This window comes from Zootoca vivipara, chromosome 3, assembly GCF_965207765.1.
Source record: "Zootoca vivipara chromosome 3, rZooViv2.hap1.1, whole genome shotgun sequence".
NCBI classification, from domain to species: domain Eukaryota; kingdom Metazoa; phylum Chordata; class Lepidosauria; order Squamata; family Lacertidae; genus Zootoca; species Zootoca vivipara.
The window spans coordinates 89,716,783-89,742,667 of NC_142586.1; the positions used below are offsets into that span (position 1 = coordinate 89,716,783).

A 25,885-nucleotide genomic window follows, 5' to 3' on the forward strand; every position below is an offset into this window, starting at 1 on the left:
ATTCTAATAGATTAACATAATTGAATAAGATAGCAGACTTGAAGATTGCCCGTATTGTGTGTGTGTGCTGCTGACTAAAAGGGGAGTCTACACATGAGTGTTGGGACAAGGTTGAGGAGACCCGAGTTCAAATTCCTACTTTGTGACTTTGGCTCAGTCACCAACTCTCAACCCAACCCACCTCATCAGACTGCTTGTGAGGATGGAGAGAACCATTTATGCCTCCAGAGCTCCTTGGAAGAAGGGCAAAATAAAATCTGTAATGACTAACAATGAACATGTTTGTAGTTAACAGTGTAAATACAGTTTCCTTCTTACCATTTTGTATTCATATTCCTGACACGAGGAGCTACAGCTAATCCGTTTTTTGTGAACATCCAGAAAATTGTAGAAAGGATTTTGAAATCAAGTTGAATTTTTTTTTTAGGGCACAGCAGTAGTTAGAAATAAAAATATGGCACACAGAATTGAAAAATTTGGCAGTTTATTATTAAAAAGTACTCATCATATGTGAGAAGCTTAAACATTACTTTCTACTGTAAAGATTTGTGTAGTAAAGCTATACTTACAATAAGCAAGCTGGCAACAGAACTGGGGAACCTGACATTTCAAAGAACCCTTAGCATAGCTTTAGCGCTGAATAGTTCAAAGAAGAAATACACTTAATGCAGGCTGTCTCTCATTATAACTTACTGCCTCCAATCCCCACTTGTTTTTCCTGTTTCACCTTCTTCTTCCGGCTGCAGGGTGTGTTGGAGCTCTGCCCTACAGCGAGTAATATGATGTAGAGATGTGCAAGGTATATAACTGGCAGGTGAGCAGGCAGGTGTTTGATGAAGGAAGGTGTAGAAAAGTTTTTGAATTAAAATTGTGTAACAGATGATGTGAGAACAACTTGCATCTACACAGGAATGATATCCCATCCACATACTAATTTTCAAAGATAGAAACTCATGCTCCTCTTCCCCCCCCCACCCCCCAAAATCCAGTTGTTTCCTTTTCTGACACTGGTAGGTTCTCCGTTCAGGAAGAATCATCAACCTCCTTTGATGTATTGGGAGTGCATTCCCAATGGTTAGCTGATTTTTCTTTTCTAGAATCATGGTCAACTAGTAATGCAGCTCTTGGTGAATTTTATCAGTACTTTCTAATACAATTTTAGCATCTTTATATGCTTTTATGGCACACCGTTTCACATATTGAAAACATATAATTGTATATGAAAAGTGACAAGGTGCATTGAGTCAAAGTTTTTTTCTTGGCGATGTAACCTGAAGGAGGATTTTGTGCCTTCTGTTTGAAGTGTCTGCAACTAAGAACTCTAGATCTAGATAGCAGCAATGATGTGGTATGTTGGTTAAGATTATATTTTGTGTATCTGTATCAAGATATATTAGGAATTTGGATGCTCGTAACTACTATTAGCTCAGAGCTACTAGTATAACATCAGCTGAGTTGTGAACTCATTTGTTAGCTTTAAGCTAATCTTGAGCTCCTTCCACGCCATCTGCTATAGGGTGACAATACTGCCTCACCTTACAGAGCTGTTGAAAGTATTATTAAGATATGGGAAACATTTTGATGTCTTAAGAAAAAGTGGTGCGTAAATATAAAGTTATTGCTTTAAAATGTGTTATGAGAGATGAGGTCTTGTTTTGATTTAGCAGCTCAGTTCAGACAACTTGCTAAACCTTGGATTGAACTTGTAAATATTTAAACAAACACCTGTGGTTTAGAGCTGAGTGTCTGGTCGTCGTCCTCCATTCAGTGTGCTCCAAAGGGAGGCAGAACAATGGCCACCATGCCTAAGGTTTGTCAACTCACACATCATATGTAGCACACACGATGGTTTCTAATTCCTGCATGCTACCCAGTCACAAGCCATGGTTTGATGTGATGTCTAACCAAACCTGAATGTTAGCAAGTTTTAAAAGTTATTTTCAAATGACAGGGAAATGTGTGTTCTCATCTACCTAATGTGCGTAACTCAGTGTGCTGTCATATAATTTGAAGCGTGTGTGTGTTGGAATCAAGTGTCTGGCTTGGAACTCTGTCTTTGATTTTATATCTCTTAAACATTTTTGCTGATAGACCTATAAATGAAATATTAATTAGTGGGACGATAGGAACTCCTGTTGGAAGACATTTTGCTGCTAGAAACCATGAGTTTGGCAGCTATTGCAGATATCAAAGTTCAAGGTAGCTCCAGGAAGCAAATAAACGGATTAATTATTTAGTCATCAGTTAGATCATACGGTAGTTGCCTGCAATTTGCCTAGCCTAAACTACGGCTGAAAGCACCTTTAGTGAATACTGGACATACCATTTAAGCTGAAGAAGCGGCCAGCTGCAGAGTGCATGGATTTATTCAGGGATCACTTTGCCATTTCTTAAAACAGAGCTAGGGTAAGACCTACCACAACTTGAACTTTCAATGCCTAAATTAAGAGAATAGTTACCTAAAATAGATTTCAGAGTTGCTAATGAACACTACTTAAATTGCAGTGCAGTATAGAAAAATGACTTAGAAAATGAATTGTTTTGAAACAAAGTGAAGAAGGTTATGACACATTATTTTAAGATTCATGGTTATAGATTTCGGGCAGAGGTGGGGCTAGATAATATTGGCTGTTATCAACACATAATATTCTGTGCTTCCAGAGTGGCTTTCTAGTTAACATGGATTTTGTTCCTCTTGTAAGCTTGTTAATTTTGGAGGGGTAATGGGCCGTGTGATGGTGAAATCCAGATGCTTAGCACCTCTTTAGGGGATTGCAAACAGTTTTGTATATAGCACTAGGTGGTTGGGGATTCAGATAGCAATATACCACCTGTTTAAATGTATTACTTTAAATAGCAACAGGTTTTTGTCTGGTTATTTGAACTTAATCTCTGGGGTTGTGTGATTTTGCTTTTGGCTAAGTTGGGTCATACAAATAATATATATATTTATAAATTAATCAAGTATGTTCTAGGAAACTTTGCTCTGTGCCTTATCCAAACCTGCATTCATATGAGCTGTAAGGATTTTTTTTCAGGAGTTGGCACCTTCCAAGCTGTTTGTACTTTTACATACAAGAGCATGTTTCTTTTAGATGAAGCATGCAAACCACCCCAGACTTCTCATTTTGTCTGGATAATTCTATGTCTTTATACTCTGTAGCCAATTGCTATACAGTGTTGCTTTATAATTGAAATAATTGAAGCAGTATATTTGGGCCTCCTTCCAGTCAGGGTGTCCCATAGAAGAAAACCAAAGAGCTAACATTGAGGTTTCTGCTTCTAGAAACTTGCATCAGTGAGAACCAGAGATAAAATACATTTAGGATTTGTGGAACTCTGATCTGCTCTCTTCCAGATGTTTCTTACTGTGTACCTCAGTAACAACGAGCAACACTTCACTGAGGTGCCAATCACCCCAGAAACTACCTGCAGAGATGTAGTGGATTTGTGTAAAGAGCCTGGTGAGACTGAATGCCACCTGGCTGAAGTGTGGTGCGGCTCAGGTAAGCAAAAAGTCCCAATTGTAACCTGCCAGGCATCCAGATAAGTGTCTCTCTAGTTTCTTTTAACACCAGGATTAATTGAACTTTTAATTAAGGGATCACATGAGTTCATATAATGATTTGCATTGTGCAGCTTTGTTTTTAATATAAATTGCTTTCATGTTACTGTAAAATAAAAGCAGACTATTATAGTGGCAGCAGCAAACAATTGTCTGTGGATCAGTTGCTCCTCTCCCAGCTGGTCTTGGACTGAAATCACAGGCTTTTGTTTCACAGTTTATAAGAGGTCTTTGGCTTGTGCCAAAAGGCTTAGCCTCTGTCAAGGCATGCACTTATATGGTACCCAGAGTAGTGAGAAAGAAAACCTCTCTGAGGATCCACAGGTGGAAAAGGCCTCCAAGGCAGCCTCCGCCTCCCCAAAGGGCTGATCAACACTTTTATTTTTGGTCCACATGTATGTATGTATGTATGTATGTATGTATGTATGTATGTATGTATGTAATGCGGGTAGCGCTGTGGGTTAAACCACTGAGCCTAGGGCTTGCCAATCAGAAGGTCAGCGGTTTGAATCCCCACGACGGGGTGAGCTCCCGTTGCTCGGTCCCAGCTCCTGCCAACCTAGCACTTCGAAAGAACGTCAAGTGCAAGTAGATAAATAGGTATCGCTACAGCGGGAAGGTAAACAGTGTTTTCGTGTGCTGCTCTGGTTTGCCAGAAGTGGCTTTGTCATGCTGGCCACATGACCTGGAAGCTGTACGCTGGCTCCCTCGGCCAATAACGCGAGATGAGTGCCGCAACCCCAGAGTCGGTCACGACTGGACCTAATGGTCAGGGGTCCCTTTACCTTTACCTTAAGCTTTCATGATATTTTATAGTTTAAGAAAGCTAATATAGTAGGAGGGCCAGAGGTGTAGCGCTTTGGCAGAGCTGGTGACTTGTGAATTCTTCACACAAGACACAAAAGTGGGTTCCCCCACATCTTTAAGATGTTCACTGTCAGCACCAATTAGCACTAAAAGCAACCCTTTTTGAAGGTGTGATTGGAGTTGACAGATTATTGGAGCCTTCCAAAAAGCTGGCTGTGCCCAACTGTAGGTATGAATGGATTCAAGGAACAATCTGGAGGGCCCTTTAAGCTCCCAGCTGCTCCTGTGCAGTTGCCTCCTTCCTCAGCTTCAAATACAACATCAGGCCAGGTGGGCATAGCTTGGTGGAATTGGCTCACCTGACAAATGAGGAACCATGGCAGGCATAATTTGGCCCACGGGCTGGAGGGTTCCCCATGGCTTGCTCTGTAGGTTCTATAAAACTAGGTTCTTTCCTTTTCCACAAAATTATTGTGAATAAACAAACAATATGAAGAATTATTATGCAAGCATTTATCTAGCAAAATCTCAGAAGAGAATTGGGAATTTTCACTTTGAAAGTGGGCACTTAAATTCTGGACATGGCGCCTGAAATTAAGGTGAAATACCACATTTATTCATGGGTGAATGAACAACAATGATTTTAGAATTGATATAGGAGAAGAAGCTTCATGCTGAAGCTAAGCATGGTAGATAAAGTGAAGTTAAAATGTTGTTCCCCCTCAACCCATGTATTGAAATTTTTGAAACCAATTCTAATTATATGTACGACTATGATGATTCACAAAGCTACTGAAATCATGGAAGCCTCTTGTGTAAGGTTGGTGGGTATGTACCACCTGGTACTGTATTCAAGTTGTAGGCTACTACCCAGCTCTTCTCACTTTTCCTACCTAGTATCTTTAGACAATGCTTCTTTGTCACATTGAGCAGTGAGCAGTGATGGATGTTTGAATAGAGTGGCATTGGTCTTAACTATGCTGTGTTGACATGCTTACCTAGGTCAGCTTGTCACAAGGGGACAACAGAACAGGTTGTGACATTAGTACAGCAGTTATTCTGCATTGTCCAAAACACCAATTTCCTGATACTGTACCATTATTCATCAGATTAGTTGTTTAATAGTTTCCTGACTTTGCCTGACCCATAAGATTGCACCCTGATTATATGTCTGAATCCTCAGATTTTCTGTTCTATTCACTTTATATGATTTTATATTGCTGTTTTAGATTGTGTATTATTATTATTATTATTATTATTATTATTATTATTATTATTATTATTTATTATCTGTTTGCCACCCTGGACTTCTTCAGGAAGAAAGGCATGACATAAATTCAACTAATGGAGAGCTTGCTTTTTAGATTGTTCTTTAGAGATTTTACCCCTGCTATGTTTAATACAATGTATGTGGAAATATGTTGCAGGTGTTTGAAGTATTCAGCTGTAAATGCACACTGAACATACGTGTAGGTTTGCCAGTGTACTTATAAATTCTAGAAACAAATTTTTATCATACAACCTTATTGATGAGAGCAAACTTGAGACTTTCTCCAATGCTGATTATATTTAATTGGATTGAGGATGATGTCTGTGGAACAAAAGCCTTTAGTCAAAATTTTGCTGATTGCAGCTAGAGTAGTGTAGGTCTGAAAATGGAAGGGCTCTCAATCCCCATATAGACAGGACTGGCTATTGAAATCTTGAATTAGCAGAAAATGATGAATTGGCCAATCTGGTTTATTAGAGGTATTTTCCACAGTAGAAAATTTTCTGAGAGGTGACTGTTTTGTGAAATAGAGTAATATGAATTTTGGAAGTATTATATTTCAAAGAAATTGAATTATGTACCTTTGTATTTATGAATAAATGAGCTTAAAAATTAAGAGGGTTTTTAATAAAAAAATTAAAGCAGCAGGACTCTCAGCTCTTTGAAAAGCCTGTCTTTTTATATTGACTGCTGGTTTCATGGTAAAGCTGGTCTACTTGTTGACAGTTTATTGCCTGTAAATGAGGCTGTCCTTCAGTGTATCAGTCAGCCAACCATGCTACATGATACCTTATTCCTCAAATTCCCCCCCCCCTACAGTCAGTGTTCTGTGTCCACAGAGCATACTTGGTTCTCATTGGGTTATATTTGTGTATCTTCCTAGCATTTTTTCCTTAAAATTGTACTTTTGCAAACTTTGGGGTTTCCCCAAGCCTGCTGGTAGCTTGTGAATGATGTTTGGCTGTGTAAGTGTAAGTGATTATGCATTAGCAACATTTATTTATAAAAATACTTACAATAATATCATTAAAAATATCAAGGCAGTGTACAACAATATATAAAAAAAGTACAACAATATATATAAAAACGTTGTACACTGCTTTGAGAGAGAGAGAGAGAGAGAGATAAACACCAGAATGAGAGTCAATGTATTGAGAATCCTAGCAAAAATCCTAGCAAAAATCCTAGCATTTCCTTAACTTTTAGTTAATTTTTACTAGAATATTGTCTAAAACTACCATAAACAAATCGGCTTAGCCTCATCCAGGCCCTGCTTATTCTAAATGATAGTGATACTTTCCTTTGTGATTTACAAGATGAGCTGTTTAGCTGTCTAGACAAATAACCACGGTAGCTGCTTTTTCTGTTACAGTGACCTACTTGCTTATACTGTAAAACTAATCAGCTTTGACAGTAACCCCAGAAAATTTCCTTCTTAGGTTGTTTCAACATGGCTGCAGTTTTTTCCCGTCCTTAAAGAAAACATTTTTGTTTGTTTTTTTTTAATTAATTTTTTTAAAAATTAAGAATCTGTTGGACGTCATAAAAATCCTACACATCTTGTAGGAAAGCTTATAATGAGAACCACAACTGAACTACTGGAATACGGTATAAAAAGGCTTACATGCAGGGGTAGGGTGTGGTGCCCTAATGCGATTAATCATTTGTACACTTCGATCTTTACCCTTGAATGAAGACAAATGTTAATTGTCTCACTAAACGAGCAATTGCCTATCATTATCACCAGTTTTTACCACGGTCACTTCTGTGTTCATTACCTTTTGTTCTTACGTCTTGTTCCCTATAGAGCATTCAGTAAAACTGGAAGCTTGCTGTTATTAGGCATTTGGGTGCTATCATGATAAAAGCATAGGTTTTGATTTTGCCTTTAATTCACATTGAATAGGAATATGGTTTCCTGGTTTGTTAGGAAAGCATTTCCCTGTTTCTCCTTCCACCCTTTCAAAGACTCCTTTCACATGATTCAAAAGTGGCATACTCAGTGTGGATGAACTCTGCAACATCCTGCGGAGGCAGGGTTTGTTTATTACCTTACTACTGAAAGAGAGAGAGAATAGAGAGAGAACTTGCTCTTTATCTTTCAGAGCGCCCTGTAGCTGACAGTGAGCGCATGTTGGATCTTCTGCAGCGCCATGGAGTCCAGAGAAATGAAGTTAGGTTCTTTCTTCGCCATGAGCGGTCTCCTAATCGAGAAACTGGTGAGTGTTATGAGTGCAAGCCCAGTGTGAAACTTTGGAGAGGGCGCAGTGGCTCTTCATACAAGTTCTGTTAACCTAAACCTAAATTAAGGGTGGGGAACTGGCGTGCAGGATCCTGAAGCTCCTGAACTTCCACAGGCCCTTTTGACAGGTGGGACATGACACAAGACAAAGCATTTGCCATCATGGTTTGAAATCACCCTGACTGGGCAAAGACACAGGGCTTTGCTGATGCTACTAATCAGTGTTACTTGCACACTTGCTTTCGACAGGGAGTTATGTTATTACCTAACTCACACCCGAAATAGTTAGGACCTCTCTTGGCCTTAATTAGGCCTACTGGTTGGAGACTTCCCACTGGTGGCCTAGATGTATTGGGCACCCAGCTCAGCTGTGTGGAAGGCAGAAGTGGAGCAGAATGTAAAGCTCCCAGGATTGCGTGATGGGAATCTCCTTTTAGAGGCACATTAATGCTTTTGCCAACTGGATAAATGTTGCATTCCATACTTGCTTCTCATTGAATGCAGCGATTTCAGAACCCACAATTTATTTTTCTTAATTCATGTCATATTCTTCTTCATGTTCTTTACTGATTAATCAGGAAGCCCCTTCGGCTGTTTTGGTTGACTAGAACATATGTTTGAATTTTTGTCACAATTGCAAGCTAGCTATGGTGCAATGAAGCTAAAGGGTCCCTGTTTCACAGACCAGTCCCTTAATTGTGCCTTAAAAGCTGAGTTCATGCAAAACATTTATTTGGCCTGCTGCTATCTATCTATCGATCTATCTATCTATCTATCATCTATACACACACACATACACACACTTTAATTTTCATGGAAAAGGGACCTCTTGTTTCTCTTCTCTTGTCCCCTGTATATCTGACAAGGTTAATACATTTATTGCACAGGCAGCATTTTGTATGGCAGTGCTGCTGTTGGACTTACATTGATTTTCAAGTGTTGTTGGATGACTTTGTACCAAGTCTGAAACTGCAAACCCGCTTGTTTCTTCATTTCCTCCTCCCAACCTTGTAGAGAGATAGTTTATATTAAAAGCATTCTTCTTCTTTTTTAAACTACTTACCTTTTTTTTTTGTTCACTTCATACTTCAAAGGGAGCGGACCAAGAGTGCACGATCCAAGCTTGAAGAGAAATGGTGTAAAAATGCCTGGTGAGCGAAGAACAGAGAATGGAGTAAGTATTAAGCATAAAACTACTTAAATGCAATCAAGGAAATAATTTCCTTTCGGTTTACAAATTTATTTTTTCTCCAGAACACCTAATTATGAAACTAGAAATATTTATATGACTTTCAGTTAGTTCTTATATTACGGTAGTTAATAGGTTCAATCACAGAATACTACCAATTGCTACGGTCTCTGAAGGGATTTCACTTTGTGATGAGATCTCTCTGTATTTTGTTACTTTTTTTTTGAAGCATGTCAACTCTCCTTATGTGAAGTCTAGATTGAGGAATCGCAAACTGGCTGCAAAAAGCAGGAGGCGGGGAGCCCTCTTGCCAATTAGAAATATGTGACCAGTCTGTTCTGTATTTGTTTTTTGGGGGAGCCTCAGCAAAACAGGCTGAGTGTTTTGCCCAAGGTTTCATGTTCCAAGCCTCCCAAGAAGTGATGTGGGAACCAGTTGCTTTAATAGCCACTGTGTAGTATAAAGTGTGAGGCTTCCTGACATTACTGGTATCACTTCAATCTTTTAAAAAGCCCACAGAAGTTACCAATCCTCAAAATATTTACTAGCCTGCCAAGAAGCCAATAGCTTGCATTTCCATGCTGGCTGCGAAGAAAAGAAGCTACCTCTTTCACAACCAGTTTGGAAATGCAAGCTCCTGGGCTCTTCTTAACAGGAAAAAATAAAATGGTGCCTTCTGAGATTGGGAGCTGGCAGGGATGTGGTGACATGTCTCTCCTCTACCCACCTGCTCTCTCATTTGCATGGTATTCCTGGTTGCCTATGGTCACAAAGTTGTTTATGGGTACCAGGCGAATTGTATATTGGGAACTGAGAAAATGTTCCTTAATTTAAAAAAGTTAGAAGTTTCACATATTTAGACTATGTGAGAGGGGTGGAATAGACATGTGTCAAAAAGAGGTTCAAAGATTCTCTCAAGGCAAATCTAGAAAAATGTAGTACAAATACCAACAACTGGGAAACACTGGCCTGCGAGGGCTCCAATTGGAGAACAGCCTTTACCAAAGGTGTCATGGGTTTTGAAGATGCTCGAACTCAGGACGAAAGGGAGAAACACACTAAGAGGAAGAAACGCTTGGCAAACCCTCACCATGATCAACTCCCGCCCGGAAACCTATGTCCGATTCTGTGAAGGATCCAGAATCAGCCTTCATAGTCACTTATGGACTCACTGTTAAAACCGTGTTTATGGAAGACAATCTTACTCAGCTATGAGTGATCGCCAAAGAAGAAGAAGAAGAGACATGTGTCCAGTATAAAGTTCTTCGAACCTTTGCGGGATAGGTTTTTCTTGATTGCTCACCATGTTTGGGATCTGAAAAAAATGTCTTTCCCACTTCAAAATCAGTTCCTATGTGTTCGTGTTGTGCCATTCCCTGAACACTCCCACCCCTACATTCTGTGGATCAGAATGGAGCAAATTGATGTCTGGATTCTATTAGTTTGAGTTGGAGGTTGAACATAGATGACCCCTGTGTACCTTGTGGTTTGGTGATTGTCCAGGATGCACTGGAACAAAAGTATGCCAGTAGCCTGTTATTTTATCTCCTTCAGTGGTCCTTGCTTTTTACCTTACACCATGTTTCCAAAATGGTACAGCAATCAGGTCTCTAATTCTGAAGCCAGATGGGCAATGTCCTATATAGACTTCAACATAATAGTATGCTTATACCAAACTCTTACATATGTGTATATATTTAATTACTGAAGGTCAATGCTCCTCGGATGGATATGACTCTAGCTGAATTGCAGGAAATGGCATCACGTCAACAGCAACAAATAGAGGCCCAACAGCAAATGCTGGCTAACAAGGTTTGTTGAAATAAGTTTCCCCCCTGTAAATATTACCTATGAGTAAAAAAGTATGAGAAAAGCAGCTTCTAAAAATGTGAATTTTGTAAAGCGCTAAATATTAAAAGTGGCTTCCTTGGATTTCTTAAAACAGCCTGTTTGGGGGGCAAACAAGGTTGTTACTGTGGACTGAGAGCTGTGCCTTAATATGGTCATGACCACCTTCAGTGCCAAATGTTATGTGTTCTTTTTAACTATATCATATATATGTTAGGAAATCCTGTGGTTCCCTGAAAACATGCTAGAGTTCTGAACTGGGAAGATTGGTTACTGAAGTTTCTATTAGAGGGTTTGTGCACCAAATTGAGGGCCAAATAAAATGTTGCTCGGGGATTTAAGTTCAAGATCTAAGCTCTTAAAGAGAATTGCAGGTGTTTTTGTTTCAAGCCTTTTCCTTGGAAGCCATTTTTAATTATATAAATTGCTGTGGCTGGAGGATGATATGGGAACCCTAAACTATTTGTTTAGCTTTGTACACTCATCTTCCTTTAGTTTAGTTGGATTTTTAAATATTTTTAGTAATTAAGTGAACTGCAGTGCTTACTACCCTGTTTCTCATATTTTAAGACATATCCATAAAATAAGCCATAGCAGGATTTTTAAGCATTCAAGGAATATAAGCCATACCCCGAAAATAAGACATAGTGATAGGCGCAGCAGCAATGCCGGCCGCGGCAGGAGGAGGAGGAAAAAAATAAGACATCCCTTGAAAATAAGCCATAGTGTGTTTTTTTGAGGAAAAAATAAATATAAGACGTATCTTATAATATGAGAAACACGGTATTGTAATGCACATTGCAAAAAATGAAGTAGGTTTTGTCTGCTCTAGAAATCATATGTCACCATTAAATTATTATTATCACCATTAAATAGCTTAATCACAATGAGCATAATGCTTGTTTTGTTGACTTGTAGGAGCAGCGGTTAAAATTTCTGAAACAGCAGGACCAACGGCAGCAACAACAAGCTGCAGAGCAGGAAAAACTCAAAAGATTAAAAGAAATTGCTGAGAATCAGGAAGCCAAGTTGAAGAAAGTGAGAGCTCTCAAAGGTCATGTGGAACAAAAACGGCTCAGTAATGGGAAGCTAGGTGAGTTGCTAGAGGTTTTTTGGATAACTGGTTTATAATGTCCGTTTCAAGTTAGTGTTCAGATGTTCTTATATAGAATTGTTTCGATATTGGCTGTATTATCATATGATGTTGGGTCATGGTTTATTCAACAAATGAGTTGTCTCACAGACAAGCAAACAAGCCATGGCATTTTTTCTCCAAAGCATGGTTTGTTTTCCAGCTACTCTTGCCTCATGCCTCTGTAGCTTGGTGAGTATCTAGAGTGGGGAGGGCAAACAAACCATGGTTAGGCAAGGCTTTGTATTGAGGCATAATGCTAAAACACAGTTAAAACAAGCCATGGTTTTTTAAACCAACAACAAACTTCAGTGTGGCAGACCCTGCCTTGTGGAACTGCCTACCTGTAGAGGTTTGGCAAGAACTGTGCCTGCCTATCTTTAGACATCATCTGAAAATTGTTGTCTAGACAGTTCAGTGTGATTTCCACCTTTTAACCAACCAGTATCCACTGATGTTTTCTTGGTGTTTTTAAAATGACATTTTTATTGATACTTTGATTGATTTTATTATATTTGTATGTTGTCAGTCACCTGATAAACTTTTTGAAAGCGAAGATTATAAATATTTCAATAAACATACAGGTTGGTAGCTGTGTTGGTCTGGTGTAGTCGAAACAAAATAATTTTTTCCCCCTTCCAGTAGCACCTTAGAGACCAATGACAAACTTAGTTGGTCTCTAAGGTGCTACTGGAAGATTTTTTTAAATTTTTTTTTAATTTTTGTTACAAATAATGTTGATACTGAAATTCTCCCTTGCTTTGATATGATACATTTTGCAAGTGTATCTTCCCAACTCTGAATTTTTCCTGTTCCTCCTCAAGCCGTTTCAATGCAGCAAAAAGTGTACTGTAAATGAATTCAGTGGCATGCAGTCCAATATCATTTTATAGCTCCCTTACCTAGCAGAAATTGCTTCAATTCAAACTCTGTGTGGCACTACCTGATGGTTAACTATCTTCAGATCTTAGAACAACATCAAATTTGTTCAGGGCTTAAATAATGCACACTTACCTGTCTTCTCCCTCCCTTTCCCCCCCATAAAAGAGTGTTATACATGTTATTTAGGCATTTTGATGAAAAAAATAATGTCCAGAAGACCTTTCTTCTGATAAAGAAACTATATAAATTCTGAAGCTGATAACTTGATAGCTTGATCTGCTGTCTAGCTTCTGATTGGTGTAACCTTCTTTGAGCTTCTGGGCATATCTGCTCCTTTAGCAGCTGCCTTGGAAGCAGCCAACATTTGGTCATTTCTCAGCAACAGCCATTGTATTCTGTCTTCTTCCTCTACAGTGGAGGAGATTGAGCAGATGAACAGTTTGTTCCAGCAGAAACAACGAGAGCTGGTACTGGCTGTGTCAAAGGTAGAGGAACTTACTAGGCAATTGGAGATGCTGAAGAATGGCCGGATTGATGGTTACCATGACAACCAGTCAGCTGTCGCTGAGCTTGACCGACTGTACAAGGAGCTTCAGGTAACCGCAAGTCTGCTGTACAGACCTGGAGTAAGGGAGGTGGGCAGGTCACACATAGCCTTGTAAAGGAATTTGCTTTCACCTCTTGTCTCTTGACAAAGCCAGAATTGTCCGACCTGCTTAACAGTCAGCATAGTTTGTGTCTTCTGTATTATTCTCAGTGTCTATTATTGTCTACCTGACGCACTTGTATACAGAAGCAAAGTCCACCCAGAACTTCCATGAACTACCCTTTCAGAACTTGCTTTTTTTTTTAATTAAAAAAAATGTTTCGTGCATCACGGCAACCACCCTGGAAGTTATTTATTTTGCATTCCTAATTTCCCCTCCTGAATGCATTCAGCTGAGGAACAAACTGAACCAGGAGCAGAATGCCAAGCTGCAGCAGCAGAGGGACTCTTTAAACAAACGCAACTCAGAGGTGGCAGTTATGGATAAGCGTGTTAATGAGCTGAGGGAACGGCTGTGGAAGAAGAAGGCTGCGCTGCAGCAAAAGGAGAATGTCCCGGTGAGTGCCAGGCAACCCCCCCCCCCCAAACCCCTACAAAAATGCTGTTCTGAAGTATTTGCTGAGAAGTACTTGGTGAGAAGTTGCTGAGGAGCTTTGTGTCTGCCATATCCCTAACATTTTCATTGTAGCATGAAAACCGCTTTAAATAATACATTAGCATTAACCTATTTAGTCCTTTGTAAAGGGAAGAGCGGTTGCCACACCTTTAGTGCTTTCTTTCCACGAAAGAAAATATATTGTGTATACAGAGCCTATACAGTCTGTGTGTGTTCCTGGGGGTGGGGAGGGATTCCCCAAAAGATGGATTGTATGGATCGCTTAATTATTTCTTAATCCTTATGCATCTTGTGTAGGTGTCTCCAGATGGGAATCAGCCACAGCCAGTGGTATCTACTCCAAGTCGAGTGGCAGCTGTTGGTCCTTACATCCAGTCTTCCACCATGCCACGCATTGCCTCAAGGAATGAACTTCTAGTCAAACCAGTCTACCCTGATGGGACTTCAGCCTTGCAAGCCCCTGATGGTTCATTGAAAACGCAGACTCTCCCAAACATGAGAGCTGGGATTCTTTCACAAGTAAAAGCTCCTGGAGGTAACTATATCATCATTTTCCTCCAGTTTTTATTCATGCAAAGTGTGTTGGTATTGCCTGTTGTCGCCTGGTCCATTTTTTTTATCCTTCTGATTCAGAACCTGCTAAGTATAGCAATTAGCCACCTATGTTTAATTTAGCTGTTTGAAAGGAACGCTTTTCTGGAAGTAACTAATCTTTTCTCTCTCCGTTTCCTCTAATCACCTTAACTAGGTGAGAGGTAGTGGCCAACTTTTAAATATTTGTTTCGCTCTATAGGGTAGTTTCAAGAATAAATGAGATCATAAATGCTAAACAGTGATCATTTAGACATATATTCAAAACACTCAATGTTCAACAAGTTTTTTTATTTATTTCAGCATTAATTCCATTAATATCCCATGTTTCTGGCATAATCCTGAAAATAAGGATTTATTGGATAATGCTGTATTTGTAAATTGTAAATATTAGAAGCAAGTTGGTTATCCAGAAGAAGAGGCCCTGTATAGTTAATTCTTCTTTGTATGAAATTCTTGTTTCGTCTTCAGTGAGCAAGAGTGTTTATGGATTTCAATCTTATATTAAAAACAATTTGAGAACCTATTTTTGTGTGAAGTGCTTATGAAGGATGTACAAAATACTCATGTCTCAATATGTACAACTGTTAAAAGAAGACTGTGTACATGTCTTGGAAATCTTATTTTTGGTGAGCCTCAGCTGTTTGGTGCTTTATCCTAGTTTTAAAGTTACATAGCATAGAAATTAATTTTTAATTGTGCATTCTCTCCCTGCCTCTCTCTCAGTAGTCCATTTGTTCAAGCAGTGTTCTGTGAAAACTGCCTTGTGATTAAGCCTGTGAGATTGTGAATGTTAGGCTTGCGTTAGGGGAGATTTAATTCACCTTCCTCTCTATCTCTGAATTCATGTGAGTGGCTTTCGGTGAATTAAGCCTGTTTTAGCCTTCTCCATCTGCAAGAAAAAGGAATTACGACTTTCCCTTAGTTATTGTTACAAGGATGATAGATACCGGTAGCTACTGAGTGTTGTAATGCAATGCATTTTCGTATAAAGGCTACAGCTGCTGCTCCAGAAATTAAGACATCATTTGGAGGCGCCAGATTTGTTGATAGCCGATTATAAATATCAGTTATCAACAGAGTTCTTGTTATGAATTTGTACTGATTTTTAAAAGCCAGTTGGCTTTTAATGCTACCAGACCTCACAATCAGTGTCGTCCTTGGTGTTTTCAAAGTTCTTTGGATATTGGAAATAATCCCCTGATTGTACACCACTGTGTCTGGATCGCTTCTAATAACGATACTCCTTTCAGCAGCAGAGCCCAGTTGTTTGTCATGATCAGCTAAGCTCAGTCTATATCTTTTATATGTGGAACATAAATGTGATTCTTCTGGTCTTGAACTAGAATTGTCTTTGGTGGATTATTTACTTTCCTCTAATGCCACTGTTTCTGGGGAAAATGCTCACTCAAATTGTGCTAATAGTTTAATACTGTGACCTTAATTAACAAATGGGCAAAAGCGAAACATGTCTCCAGCCACACCTGTTTCTGACTCCTTGAGTGCTTTTGCCTGGGTAGAATGGGTGATTGATCTGTGATAATGCCTCTCGCTTGCTTGGATGAAGAGATCATGTGCATGTATGTGAAGTGTGCCTTGTATTCCGGAGAAGGGGTCCCGTCGTCTCCACCCCCCCCCCATTTTCCTTCTCCTTATTTTCTCTGTTCCCTTTTACTCCAGGTACTATACCTGCTGGTTCAAAACCTCCACTCGCTATCAGTGACTGGAATAATGCGAGCGCTGGCCATGTTATCAGCCAAGGGCTAACTTCCATGGTGACCAAAGCCAACAGTAGCAATGAAGTGCAAGGTAAGGTCCCTGTGGTACCTTGGGTTACAGACGCTTCAGGTTACAGACTCCACTAACCCAGAAATAGTACCTCGGGTTAAGAACTTTGCCTCAGGATGAGAACAGAAATCGTGTTCCGGTGGTGCGGCAGCAGCAGGAGGCCCCATTAGCTAAAGTGGTACCTCAGGTTAAGAACAGTTTCAGGTTAAGAACGGACCTCTGGAGCGAATTAAGTTCTTAACCCGAGGTACCACTGTATGTTTTTATGGGTGTTTCTTCTGCCTCTTTCCAAAATAAGCAGAATATATCTTTGTAACCCTAATGTTACATAGTGTACTTTAAAGATGATTAACTGCCTGTCACAAGGGTCATTTGCTCTTATTCTGGGTTGGGGTGGCTTCTCTCTCCCAGAATCATGCTGGTGTGCTTAGTTCAGGGGTCAGCAAACTTTTTCAGCAGGGGGCTAGTCCCCTTTCCCTCAAACCTTGTGGGGGGGGGCGGACTATATTTTGGAAAAAAAGAAAGAAAGTATTTCTGTGCCCCATAAATAACCCAGAGATGCATTTTAAATAAAAGGACACATTCTACTCATGTAAAAACACGCTGATTCCTGGACCGCGGGCTGGATTTAGAAGGCGATTGGGCTGGATCTGGCCCCTGGGCCTTAGTTTGCCTACACATGAGTCAGGTCAGATGCTTCTCTTCATTTCAGTAGCTCAGGTGGTGGAATGGTTAACCTAATTTTCTAATGGAACTGTGACAGTTCTCTGTTGATCCCTCTTCAGCTTAATGTTTTGACCCTTAAAGTTGTAACAGGGCTGCTTGCACAGATGGCAATGGCTTCCAACTAGTGTGCTTTATTCGTGGCTGATATGTGACACCACCCCCCCCCCCCGGTCCATTTCTTATGAGAAGACAGTGTTATTTCATGCAGAATCTTTTTAGCTGAGAAGTGTGCTTTTTTAAAAAAAGTTTCAGTTTATTCGAAAGTATTACAAATGCTTACTTCAAATCTAACCCTCCTTTTGTCTTTTAGTTGGTGAGGGAGATGTTCCTCTTAGAGAAAGGGAGAAAAAAGTACGCCCCTTTTCCATGTTTGATTCTGTTGACTCAAATGGAGCTGTTGGAGTGCCTGCAACAGGTACACTGAGAAAAAACCAGAGCAGCGAAGACCTCCTGCGAGACGGCCAGGTATTTGGACATATAGTGCCTTTTGAGTCGCAATCTGAACGTGAGAAGCCTCTAAATCCATGTGCTACTGTGAACAGCAGCCACAAATTTATGCTCAATGTCTCATTCTCTTGTTAGCTAGTGTGATCTGCTGGGCATAATTAAAAACTTGATTTTAGATTAGCCAAAGATCCAGTGGGTTTTTTTTGGGGGGGGGCAAATAATAATCACTCCCTTCTGTTCTCGATCTGTAAAAATTGGGAATGATAACAACAACAAAACCTACCTTACAGGCTGCTGGTTCCTTACATGATTGAGAAGGGAAGTTGTACCACCTGTCTACAGGGGCAAGGGAGGGAAAGTAAATATTTAAAAGAAGATTGTGGAAATATGAGAGAACCCCAGTGGTGCAGTTAGGTAATTTTAGTCTCTGGGCTTAATAGTCATCACCGGGTGTATCACTTTTTATGGTAAGATGCATTTATTTTAATTAACAAATACTCCATGACACAATTCTCCAGGCAGTGTGTTATCTAACCTGCTTCAAAATGAAGCATGTCGTTGGGGGGGGGGGGCTCCTGTTTTTTGTTTTTTTTAACTGTTCATTAAGGCCCTGGACATTTGCTAAAAGACCTTCCCTGATGGCAGTTTGGTGCACCCCATTTTAGTCTCTGGGTGGAGCCGATGTAGGATGCTGCCTCTTACCAACTTCAGAACTGAGAAATAATTGGAAAGTTATCAAAAGTTATATTGGAAACGGGAAAGTTATATTGTGATAGTGTACCGTCTTAAGCTGTACAATTCATGTTCAGGATTAGAAGGTAGTAATATTTTGTATTGTATTATATGCAAACCCGTGTGTCTTTGATTTGCTGTTCTACAGCAGTTTGGTTTCTCCTTTGACCCCATCACTCTTTTCTGTTTTCCTGACAATTGTTTTCTCTAACAGACTGGCACTAAAAATGTGGCAAAAGTACCGCCACCTGTTCCCACCAAACCAAAACAGATAAACTTACCTTACTTTGGCCAAGCTGGTCAGCTGCCTTCTCCAGATGTTAAGCCTGATGGTAATATCCAGAAGCTGCCTCTGACAATTGTAGCTGCAGGAACCAAACAGAAACCACCAACCCAACTCACTCCACCAGCATCTCAGCAGGCCCAGCAAAAGATCTGTGTGTCTCCAAGTGGCCTTTCTGCTAATCCCGATCTGACTCTTCTCAAGCAAGAGAGTCCTCCTGCGGCAGCTGTGAGGCCTTTCACTCCTCAGCCAGCCAAAGAGGCTCCCCCGCCACCTTTCCGAAAGCCGCAGACGGTTGCCGCAAGTTCAATCTATAGCATGTACACAAAGCAGCAGACTCCTGGGAAGAACTTCCAACAGGCAGTGCAGAGTGCACTGACAAGGGCACAGACCAGAGGACCCCATTTCCCCAGTGGTGAGTATTTGGTTTCACTTTGCTTTTCCAGAGCTAGTCCTGCATTACCGAGGAAACTTAGATTCTCTAAAGGGGTGTTTGGGGTGGGTGGGAGGCCACAGGATGAGAAGTCAGTGCAAACCCTAGTGAGAATTCAAAGAGCCAGTATGTCTTTAAATAACCTGTTCTAGTTACACCAGATTGCCCATACCGTGTTTCTCTGAAAATAAGACACCGTCTTATATTTATTTTTCCTCAAAAAAACACTATGTCTTCTTTTCAGGGTATGGCTTATATTCTCTGAATGCTTAAAAATCCTGCTACGGCTTATTTTATGGCTACGTCTTATTTTTGGAGAAGCAGGGTAATTTCGGTTGGATCTAGAGCAAGTTAGTGGAGCTTAAGCCCCTGGGAAAATCAGTATGGAAAGCTAGTAATGTGGTAACGTAACATTTCCTTCCTGAAGGATTTACTCCCCCTCCCCAATAACTATACAAATAAAATGTCCTAATTAAACTTTATAAATAACTTATGGCGCGTTCATATATTTTCATTCTGCTACAATGAAGTAATCGATATTGGTGCGTTGCTTTTCATTTCCTATTGATTACACAATATAAAATAAAAAATGTGATTCCCTCTTAATACTCTAGTGGGGGTGCTTTGTTTGTTTGAAAGATGTGTGCCGTCAGGTGCAGATCTCAGTGACCCCAGTTTCTCCTAGAACTCTGCCGTGCAGCTCAGTGGGGGAGAAATAACTGCCCTTCCTACACGGTATTGCTCAGATTCAGGGATTCCTGCCGTTTGAGCTTCTGTAGTGTTCTATAGTGTTATATTGCTTCTCTTTAGCCCTAATACAACTCCAGCTAGAATTGGAACACTGTTGCCCAGTGCTAGGTTTAGGACTGACCAAATAGTGACCCCTCAGAGTACAATGCTTAGACTGGGAGCGCACCATATTTTTGTTGCAGGTTCCCTACTTCTACATGCTTTTAATCATATTTATATGAAAAACCTTTTGGTCACATTAGCAATTTTGATACAAACACACTGGATTTGTGTTGATAAGTCTCACGTTGAAAAGTCTCACCTGTGTAATGTTTGTGCTCATATTTTTTTTGTATTTTCCTTTTCTTGCTGCCAAACTATTTATGGCTTCCTTTCTGATTTGTTCCTCAGTGTATGGAAAGCCAGTTATTGCTGGAGCTGGTCCCCCAAATCAACAGCAGCAGACTGAGAATATTTATTCAAATACTCAAGGCAAGCCAGGCAGTCCAGAACCTGAAATGGAGACTACAGCTTCAGCCAGTGAAAATAATGAAACGGAGCGTATTCCTCGTCCACTCAGCCCAACAAAGCTGTTGCCTTTCTTGTCAAATCCTTACAGAAATCAAAGTGATGCAGATTTGGAAGCCCTTCGGAAGAAGTTATCCAATGCTCCAAGACCACTGAAGAAGCGTAGTTCTATTACTGAGCCAGAGGGTCCTAATGGCCCCAATATTCAAAAGCTCTTGTACCAGAGAACAACTCTGGCTGCTATGGAGACTATCCCATCCTACCCATCGAAGCAAACTTCCGTAGCTGCCGCTGAAAACTCAGCGGAAATCCCAAACCCTTATTTAAGCACAGAAGTGGCCAAAGAAGTAGTTCCTCCTTCACCTGAGCCAACTATTGCAGAAGAGGCAGAAACGCCAAATGCCGATCAGAACACAGGGCCTCTTCCTCCGTCAGGCCTAGAGAGCGTTCCTGAGGGGATTTCTGACGACGTCTCCCTTGCTCTGCCTGAAATGGAAGAACCGAGTCTGGACATTCCCTTGCCCATAGACATGTACATGGAGGAGTATCCCCCCTACCCACCGCCTCCCTATCCTTCAGGAGAACCAGAGAGTTTGGGAGAGGACTCGTTCAGCATGCAACCCCCCGAAGTCACGGGGCAGTTCTCTTTGCCACCTGTAAGTAAGAACAGCTCGTCTTGGTCATTTTAGGCACTTAACACTGAGGTGGTATATTGTGACGCTTCTCTGTAGACAAGGTGACACAGGCCTGATGATTGCCCACCCCACATTGCCGTGATGCATTATCTTTTAATTTCATTTGGTGGAAGCCCTGTTCCAACCGAAGGGAAAGATGGGCTTCGCTGATGTCCAGTGAATTGCTCTTCTTATTACAGAACTAGTTTTAGTTGTGATTCTTAGATACATCCACGGTAGAAGCCAGTTTATGTAGCATCTCCTCTTGAAGCAGGTGCTAGGTTAATAATATTGGATATCCTCAGTGATGTTTCTGGATCATCTTGTTGGAAATGAAAGCTACTAGGGAATAGTAAAGGCGAGAATCCTAAAGCACGCAAAGGAGCTTCTTCATTCCTGCCCCTTTTCTTGCCTGCTTGCACATAGCAAAACAGTTTGCTCCTTCAGAACCTTATTTGCGCCTGCATCCCACAATTATTTTTGCCACCCCTGTCTCTTCGGCTGAATATTTGACTGTGTTCTGTTTGAGATTCATTCTGGTATAGCCTTGTTGATGGCGTCCCTTCATGTGTTACAAGAAGGTTGAAGCACAAAAATTTGTCATAGATCATTAGTTTGGAATAGAGGGGAAAGATCTCCAAATTCCACCTTGCTACACAGTTTTCATAGTCTAGGCTAGTTTGTTACCAGGGCCTGGACATACTGGACATTAATAATGCACTCCCAGAACGTGTTTTGCTTTGTGCCAGTTTTGAGTTCGTTGCCTGTGCAACTAGTATCTTGTGAAATGAGGCATGGGTTGTTGGAATTCTAACCATTAGGCCCGCAGGCATGTCAAACCTGCGGCCCTCCAGATGTTTTGGCCTACAACTCCCATGATCCCTGGCTAGTAGGACCAGTGGTTGGGGAAGATGGGAATTGTAGTCCAAAACATCTGGAGGGCCGCAGGTTTGACATGCCTGCATTAGAGTGTTTCAAGTTTGGCATTATGTTGATTCTAGAGTAGTTGAAGAGAAGACGACATTGTGAGTCATGTCCTCCCTGCGCTGATATCAGATTTGTAATGTATTCAGGTGGTGCATACAGTGCTCATTGGCAGCTGTTGGGCTTTATGGCCTCACCCTTTTCACACAATGTGCCTTTGTCACATATCCTGTCTGTGTGCATCATGCTGATACTCAAGCCTTCGCTTCCTCCCCCCCCCCCCAAACTTGGCATCTTCCCACACTTTTGGCCAGCTTCAACATTCATTTCTCCCACAGTTTTTGCCATGCTGCTTTAAACCATCTAGCATGTTTTGGAGCCAGATATAACTGCCTCTTGGAACTACTATTTGAGCTACGCCAGCATTATGTTAATAAGTAACCCCAGTCTAGCAGCGTTGATATTGACTGGTATTAATTGTGTGCTTAAACACACACACACACACACACCAGTTTTTGCAGGAAAGTAGATTCTGCAAAGAAGAGTCGCCCTCCTCTCTCCTGTGGTGTGAACTGAACAAAAATTAAACATGATTCTTTTTTATTCTGACATTTTAAAAAAAATTACATATGCCTCTGAATAGTGTTTATTGTTGCTTCTCAACCAGCTGGGGATGTTTGGTTATGAAATAAGCACTGAACACAGAAATCCTGAGACCCTTCCAATTTTTTGGTTCTGTGATAGTGTGGCAGGATCTGAGCTGTATTTCAACAGCCAGGTCCCAATGGGCACAGGGTCTAAATCAGGGCTCAGCAAACTTTTTCAGCAGGGGGCCGGTCCACTGTCCCTCAGACCTTATTGGGGGCTGGACTATACAGTATTTTGAAAAAATAATAGTGAACGGATTCCTTTGCCCCACAAATAACCCAGAGATGCATTTTAAAAGGACACATTCTACTCATGTAAAAACACGTTGATACCTGGATTGTCCGGGGGCCGGATTTAGAAGGTGGTTGGGCCGGATCCGGCCCCCAGGCCTTAGTTTGCCTACCCATGGTCTAAATGGACCCCTTGGCTCTTCCCTCAAACTACAGTCATTCTTCCTGGCCCCACCCCTTCAAACTAAAATACATTTTGATGAATATGGCAAACCCCCTGTGGCCAAAGAAAAAGCACACATGGTAACTTTTTATTTGGCATTTGATGTTTGTATTCACATCTTTATTCCTCTGCTTCTTCTCGGCACCCTTTGTACCTTGCTTCTGCTTTCCTCATTCCAGCCATAATCTGGGATATATCGGTTAGTAGAGCATGGGACTCCTAATCTCAGGGTCGTGGGTGCAAGCCCCATGTTGGGCAAAAGATTCCTTCATTTGCAAGGGGTTGGACTTGATGGCCCTCATGGTCCCTTCCAGGTCTACAATTCTATGATTATGGCAGCGACTCCCTATTGTTCACATTGCTGTGCTCCTCCCTTTCTTGAAACCGCTTGTGCCTAGGACTCTAGGAGCACTGTTTGGATGTGGTTTACTGATAACAATGGTTACATTTGGGAAATATTTCCGAGGGTGGAGTATGCAAACTTCTTTTTATCTAATTGAGGCGTTTATTTTTATCTAATTGAGATTTTCAGCACAATACTACTATTGTTTATTGTAGATCCAAGCTTTTAGATTCCCAAGGAGATGGAATTATGCTAATTGTTTCAGGTTTTTTTTTATCATTTTGGGTTTTTTTCCATTGCAAAAAGTCCCTACAAACTATTTTGCCGTCTTTTCCTCCCCAGGGCAAGAGGACAAATCTGCGCAAAGTTGGCTCAGAGAGGATTGCCCATGGAATGCGAGTGAAATTCAACCCCCTTGCTTTGCTTCTTGATTCCTCTCTTGAAGGAGAATTTGACCTTGTTCAGCGGATCATCTACGAGGTATGAGTTCCATGTTTCCCCATATTGAGGGCTAAAGCTGTATTCATAGCTGCATGAATTCCTGGTTACAGCCATTCATGAAACGGTATAGGAAAGCTCCACATCTGAACACTTTCAGATGGTAGTAAAGTTAGACCAACAAACTGGGATGTATGAAAAGGCACCGGTATTAATGGAAATCTTAAACTTAGGACCCAGTGTCTCTTTTCTCTCTCTACAGGTTGAAGATCCCAGCTTGCCCAATGATGAGGGCATCACTGCACTTCACAATGCCGTGTGTGCTGGCCATACAGAGATTGTGAAATTCCTGGTACAGTTTGGTGTCAACGTAAATGCTGCAGATAGCGATGGATGGTAAGGACAATTTTTGGCTTCTTAATAGAGCATTCTAACCTGACAGTTCTTATGCTGTTCAGGTTAGCATTCAGATATGACAATCCCACTAATATTGCTGCTTTTCTTGTATTTTTTGTTCTGTTTCCTGAAGGGGAGGAGTGGGCACTAGGGTGGTCTGAACAGCTCTGGAATGAAGCTCTGGGTCAGACTTTTGTCTTCTGTCTAAAGCAGTGTTTCCCCCAACCTTGGGTCTCCAGCTGTTTTCAGACTACAATTCCCACCATCCCTAACCACTGGTCTTGCTATCCAGGGTTGATGGGAGTTGTAGTCCAAAAACAGCTGGAGACCCAAGGTTGGGGAAACACTGGTCTCAAACTAGACTCTTCAAAATACAGTCATACCTCGACAGCCGGACGCTTCGACTTCCGAAGTCGATAACCCCTGGAGGTCCTTTTGCCGTCTGCGCAGAAGCACAAAATCGCGCTTCGCGCATGCACCATAGCGGCGCTTCGACATCTGAAAACCTCGACTTACGAAGACAGCCGTGGAACGGATTGTCTTCATAAGTTGAGGTACCACTGTAGTAGCTTTCTTCCTGTACTGTCAGACATTTTGGCAGCTGAGTGAAGGGATGTTTGGGATTATAGATAGCAAAAGTGTGTCTCTTCAAGTTGAAATTGGATATTGTAGAATGAATGCGTGAAAATGGGCGCCCGTTTCAGACATCCACAGTGGTTGCTGGTAAGAGGAAGTGACAAAGCTCATTTGCAGAGCATCTGTTTTGTGTGCAGAAGGTTCGAGGCTTAATCCCTGGCCTCTCCAGGTAGAAGAAGAAGAGTTTGGCTGTGATATCCCGCTTTATCACTACCCTAAGGAGTCTCAAAGCGGCTAACAATCTCCTTTCCCTTCCTCTCCCACAACAAACACTCTGTGAGGTGAGTGAGGCTGAGAGACTTCAAAGAAGTGTGACTAGCTCAAGGTCACCCAGCAGCTGCATGTGGAGGAGCGGAGATGCGAACCCGGTTCCCCAGATTACGAGTCCACAGCTCTTAACCACTTACACCACACTGGCAGAGAGAGAGCAAGAGAGCGCCATATTTGAAGTCCTGGAGAGCCTCTGCCAGTCAACATACATAATGCTGAGCTGTCCTAAGAATCAGGATTTCCTCCCCCGCCACTAAGCTTTAATTTCCCTATTTTTCACATTTTAATAGTTCCTCTCCCGCAAGTCAAAGGCAGTCAGAACATTCTGTCACTTTTGCTTCCTCCTTGCAATCCCCAGGACGCCACTGCACTGTGCAGCATCTTGCAATAATGTCCAAGTGTGCAAATTCTTAGTGGAATCGGGTGCTGCTGTTTTTGCCACAACCTACAGTGATCTGCAGACTGCGGCAGACAAGTGTGAAGAAATGGAAGAAGGCTACACACAGTGCTCCCAGTTTCTTTACGGTATGTACTAGTGTGGTGTTCTGGTTAAGACTGTTGGATTAGAACCGCAGAGACCAGGGTTCAAATCTACACTCAGCTGTGGAGCTCACTGGCTCAGGGAAGGTCAAGATAAATAGAGGGGTCTTCCAACTGTTGGTGAAAGCATTCCAAAGTAGGTACATTGCTTTTTTCTTTCTTTTTCTTATGGAGAGCGTTCCACAATAGTGGACACCACAACAGAAAA

General features: G+C 41.2%; 1 protein-coding gene across 3 annotated transcripts in view; it reads left to right on the forward strand.

Moving 5' to 3' along the window:
* Nucleotides 1-25,885, forward strand: part of TP53BP2 (tumor protein p53 binding protein 2) — a 49,905-nt gene that overhangs the window by 16,143 nt on the left and 7,877 nt on the right. For 2 of the 3 annotated variants that reach the window (XM_060272977.2, XM_060272976.2), the window contains exons 2-16: nt 3,359-3,506; nt 7,748-7,861; nt 8,979-9,058; nt 10,784-10,885; nt 11,840-12,014; nt 13,350-13,531; nt 13,875-14,039; nt 14,396-14,633; nt 16,370-16,498; nt 17,514-17,668; nt 18,597-19,080; nt 20,239-21,011; nt 23,740-23,877; nt 24,098-24,231; nt 25,496-25,662. In XM_060272977.2, coding sequence (XP_060128960.2) covers nt 3,359-3,506; nt 7,748-7,861; nt 8,979-9,058; nt 10,784-10,885; nt 11,840-12,014; nt 13,350-13,531; nt 13,875-14,039; nt 14,396-14,633; nt 16,370-16,498; nt 17,514-17,668; nt 18,597-19,080; nt 20,239-21,011; nt 23,740-23,877; nt 24,098-24,231; nt 25,496-25,662 — 3,184 coding nt within the window. The remainder of the gene's footprint in view (nt 1-3,358; nt 3,507-7,747; nt 7,862-8,978; nt 9,059-10,783; nt 10,886-11,839; nt 12,015-13,349; nt 13,532-13,874; nt 14,040-14,395; nt 14,634-16,369; nt 16,499-17,513; nt 17,669-18,596; nt 19,081-20,238; nt 21,012-23,739; nt 23,878-24,097; nt 24,232-25,495; nt 25,663-25,885) is intronic. The other variant, XM_060272979.2, reaches the window with a different exon arrangement.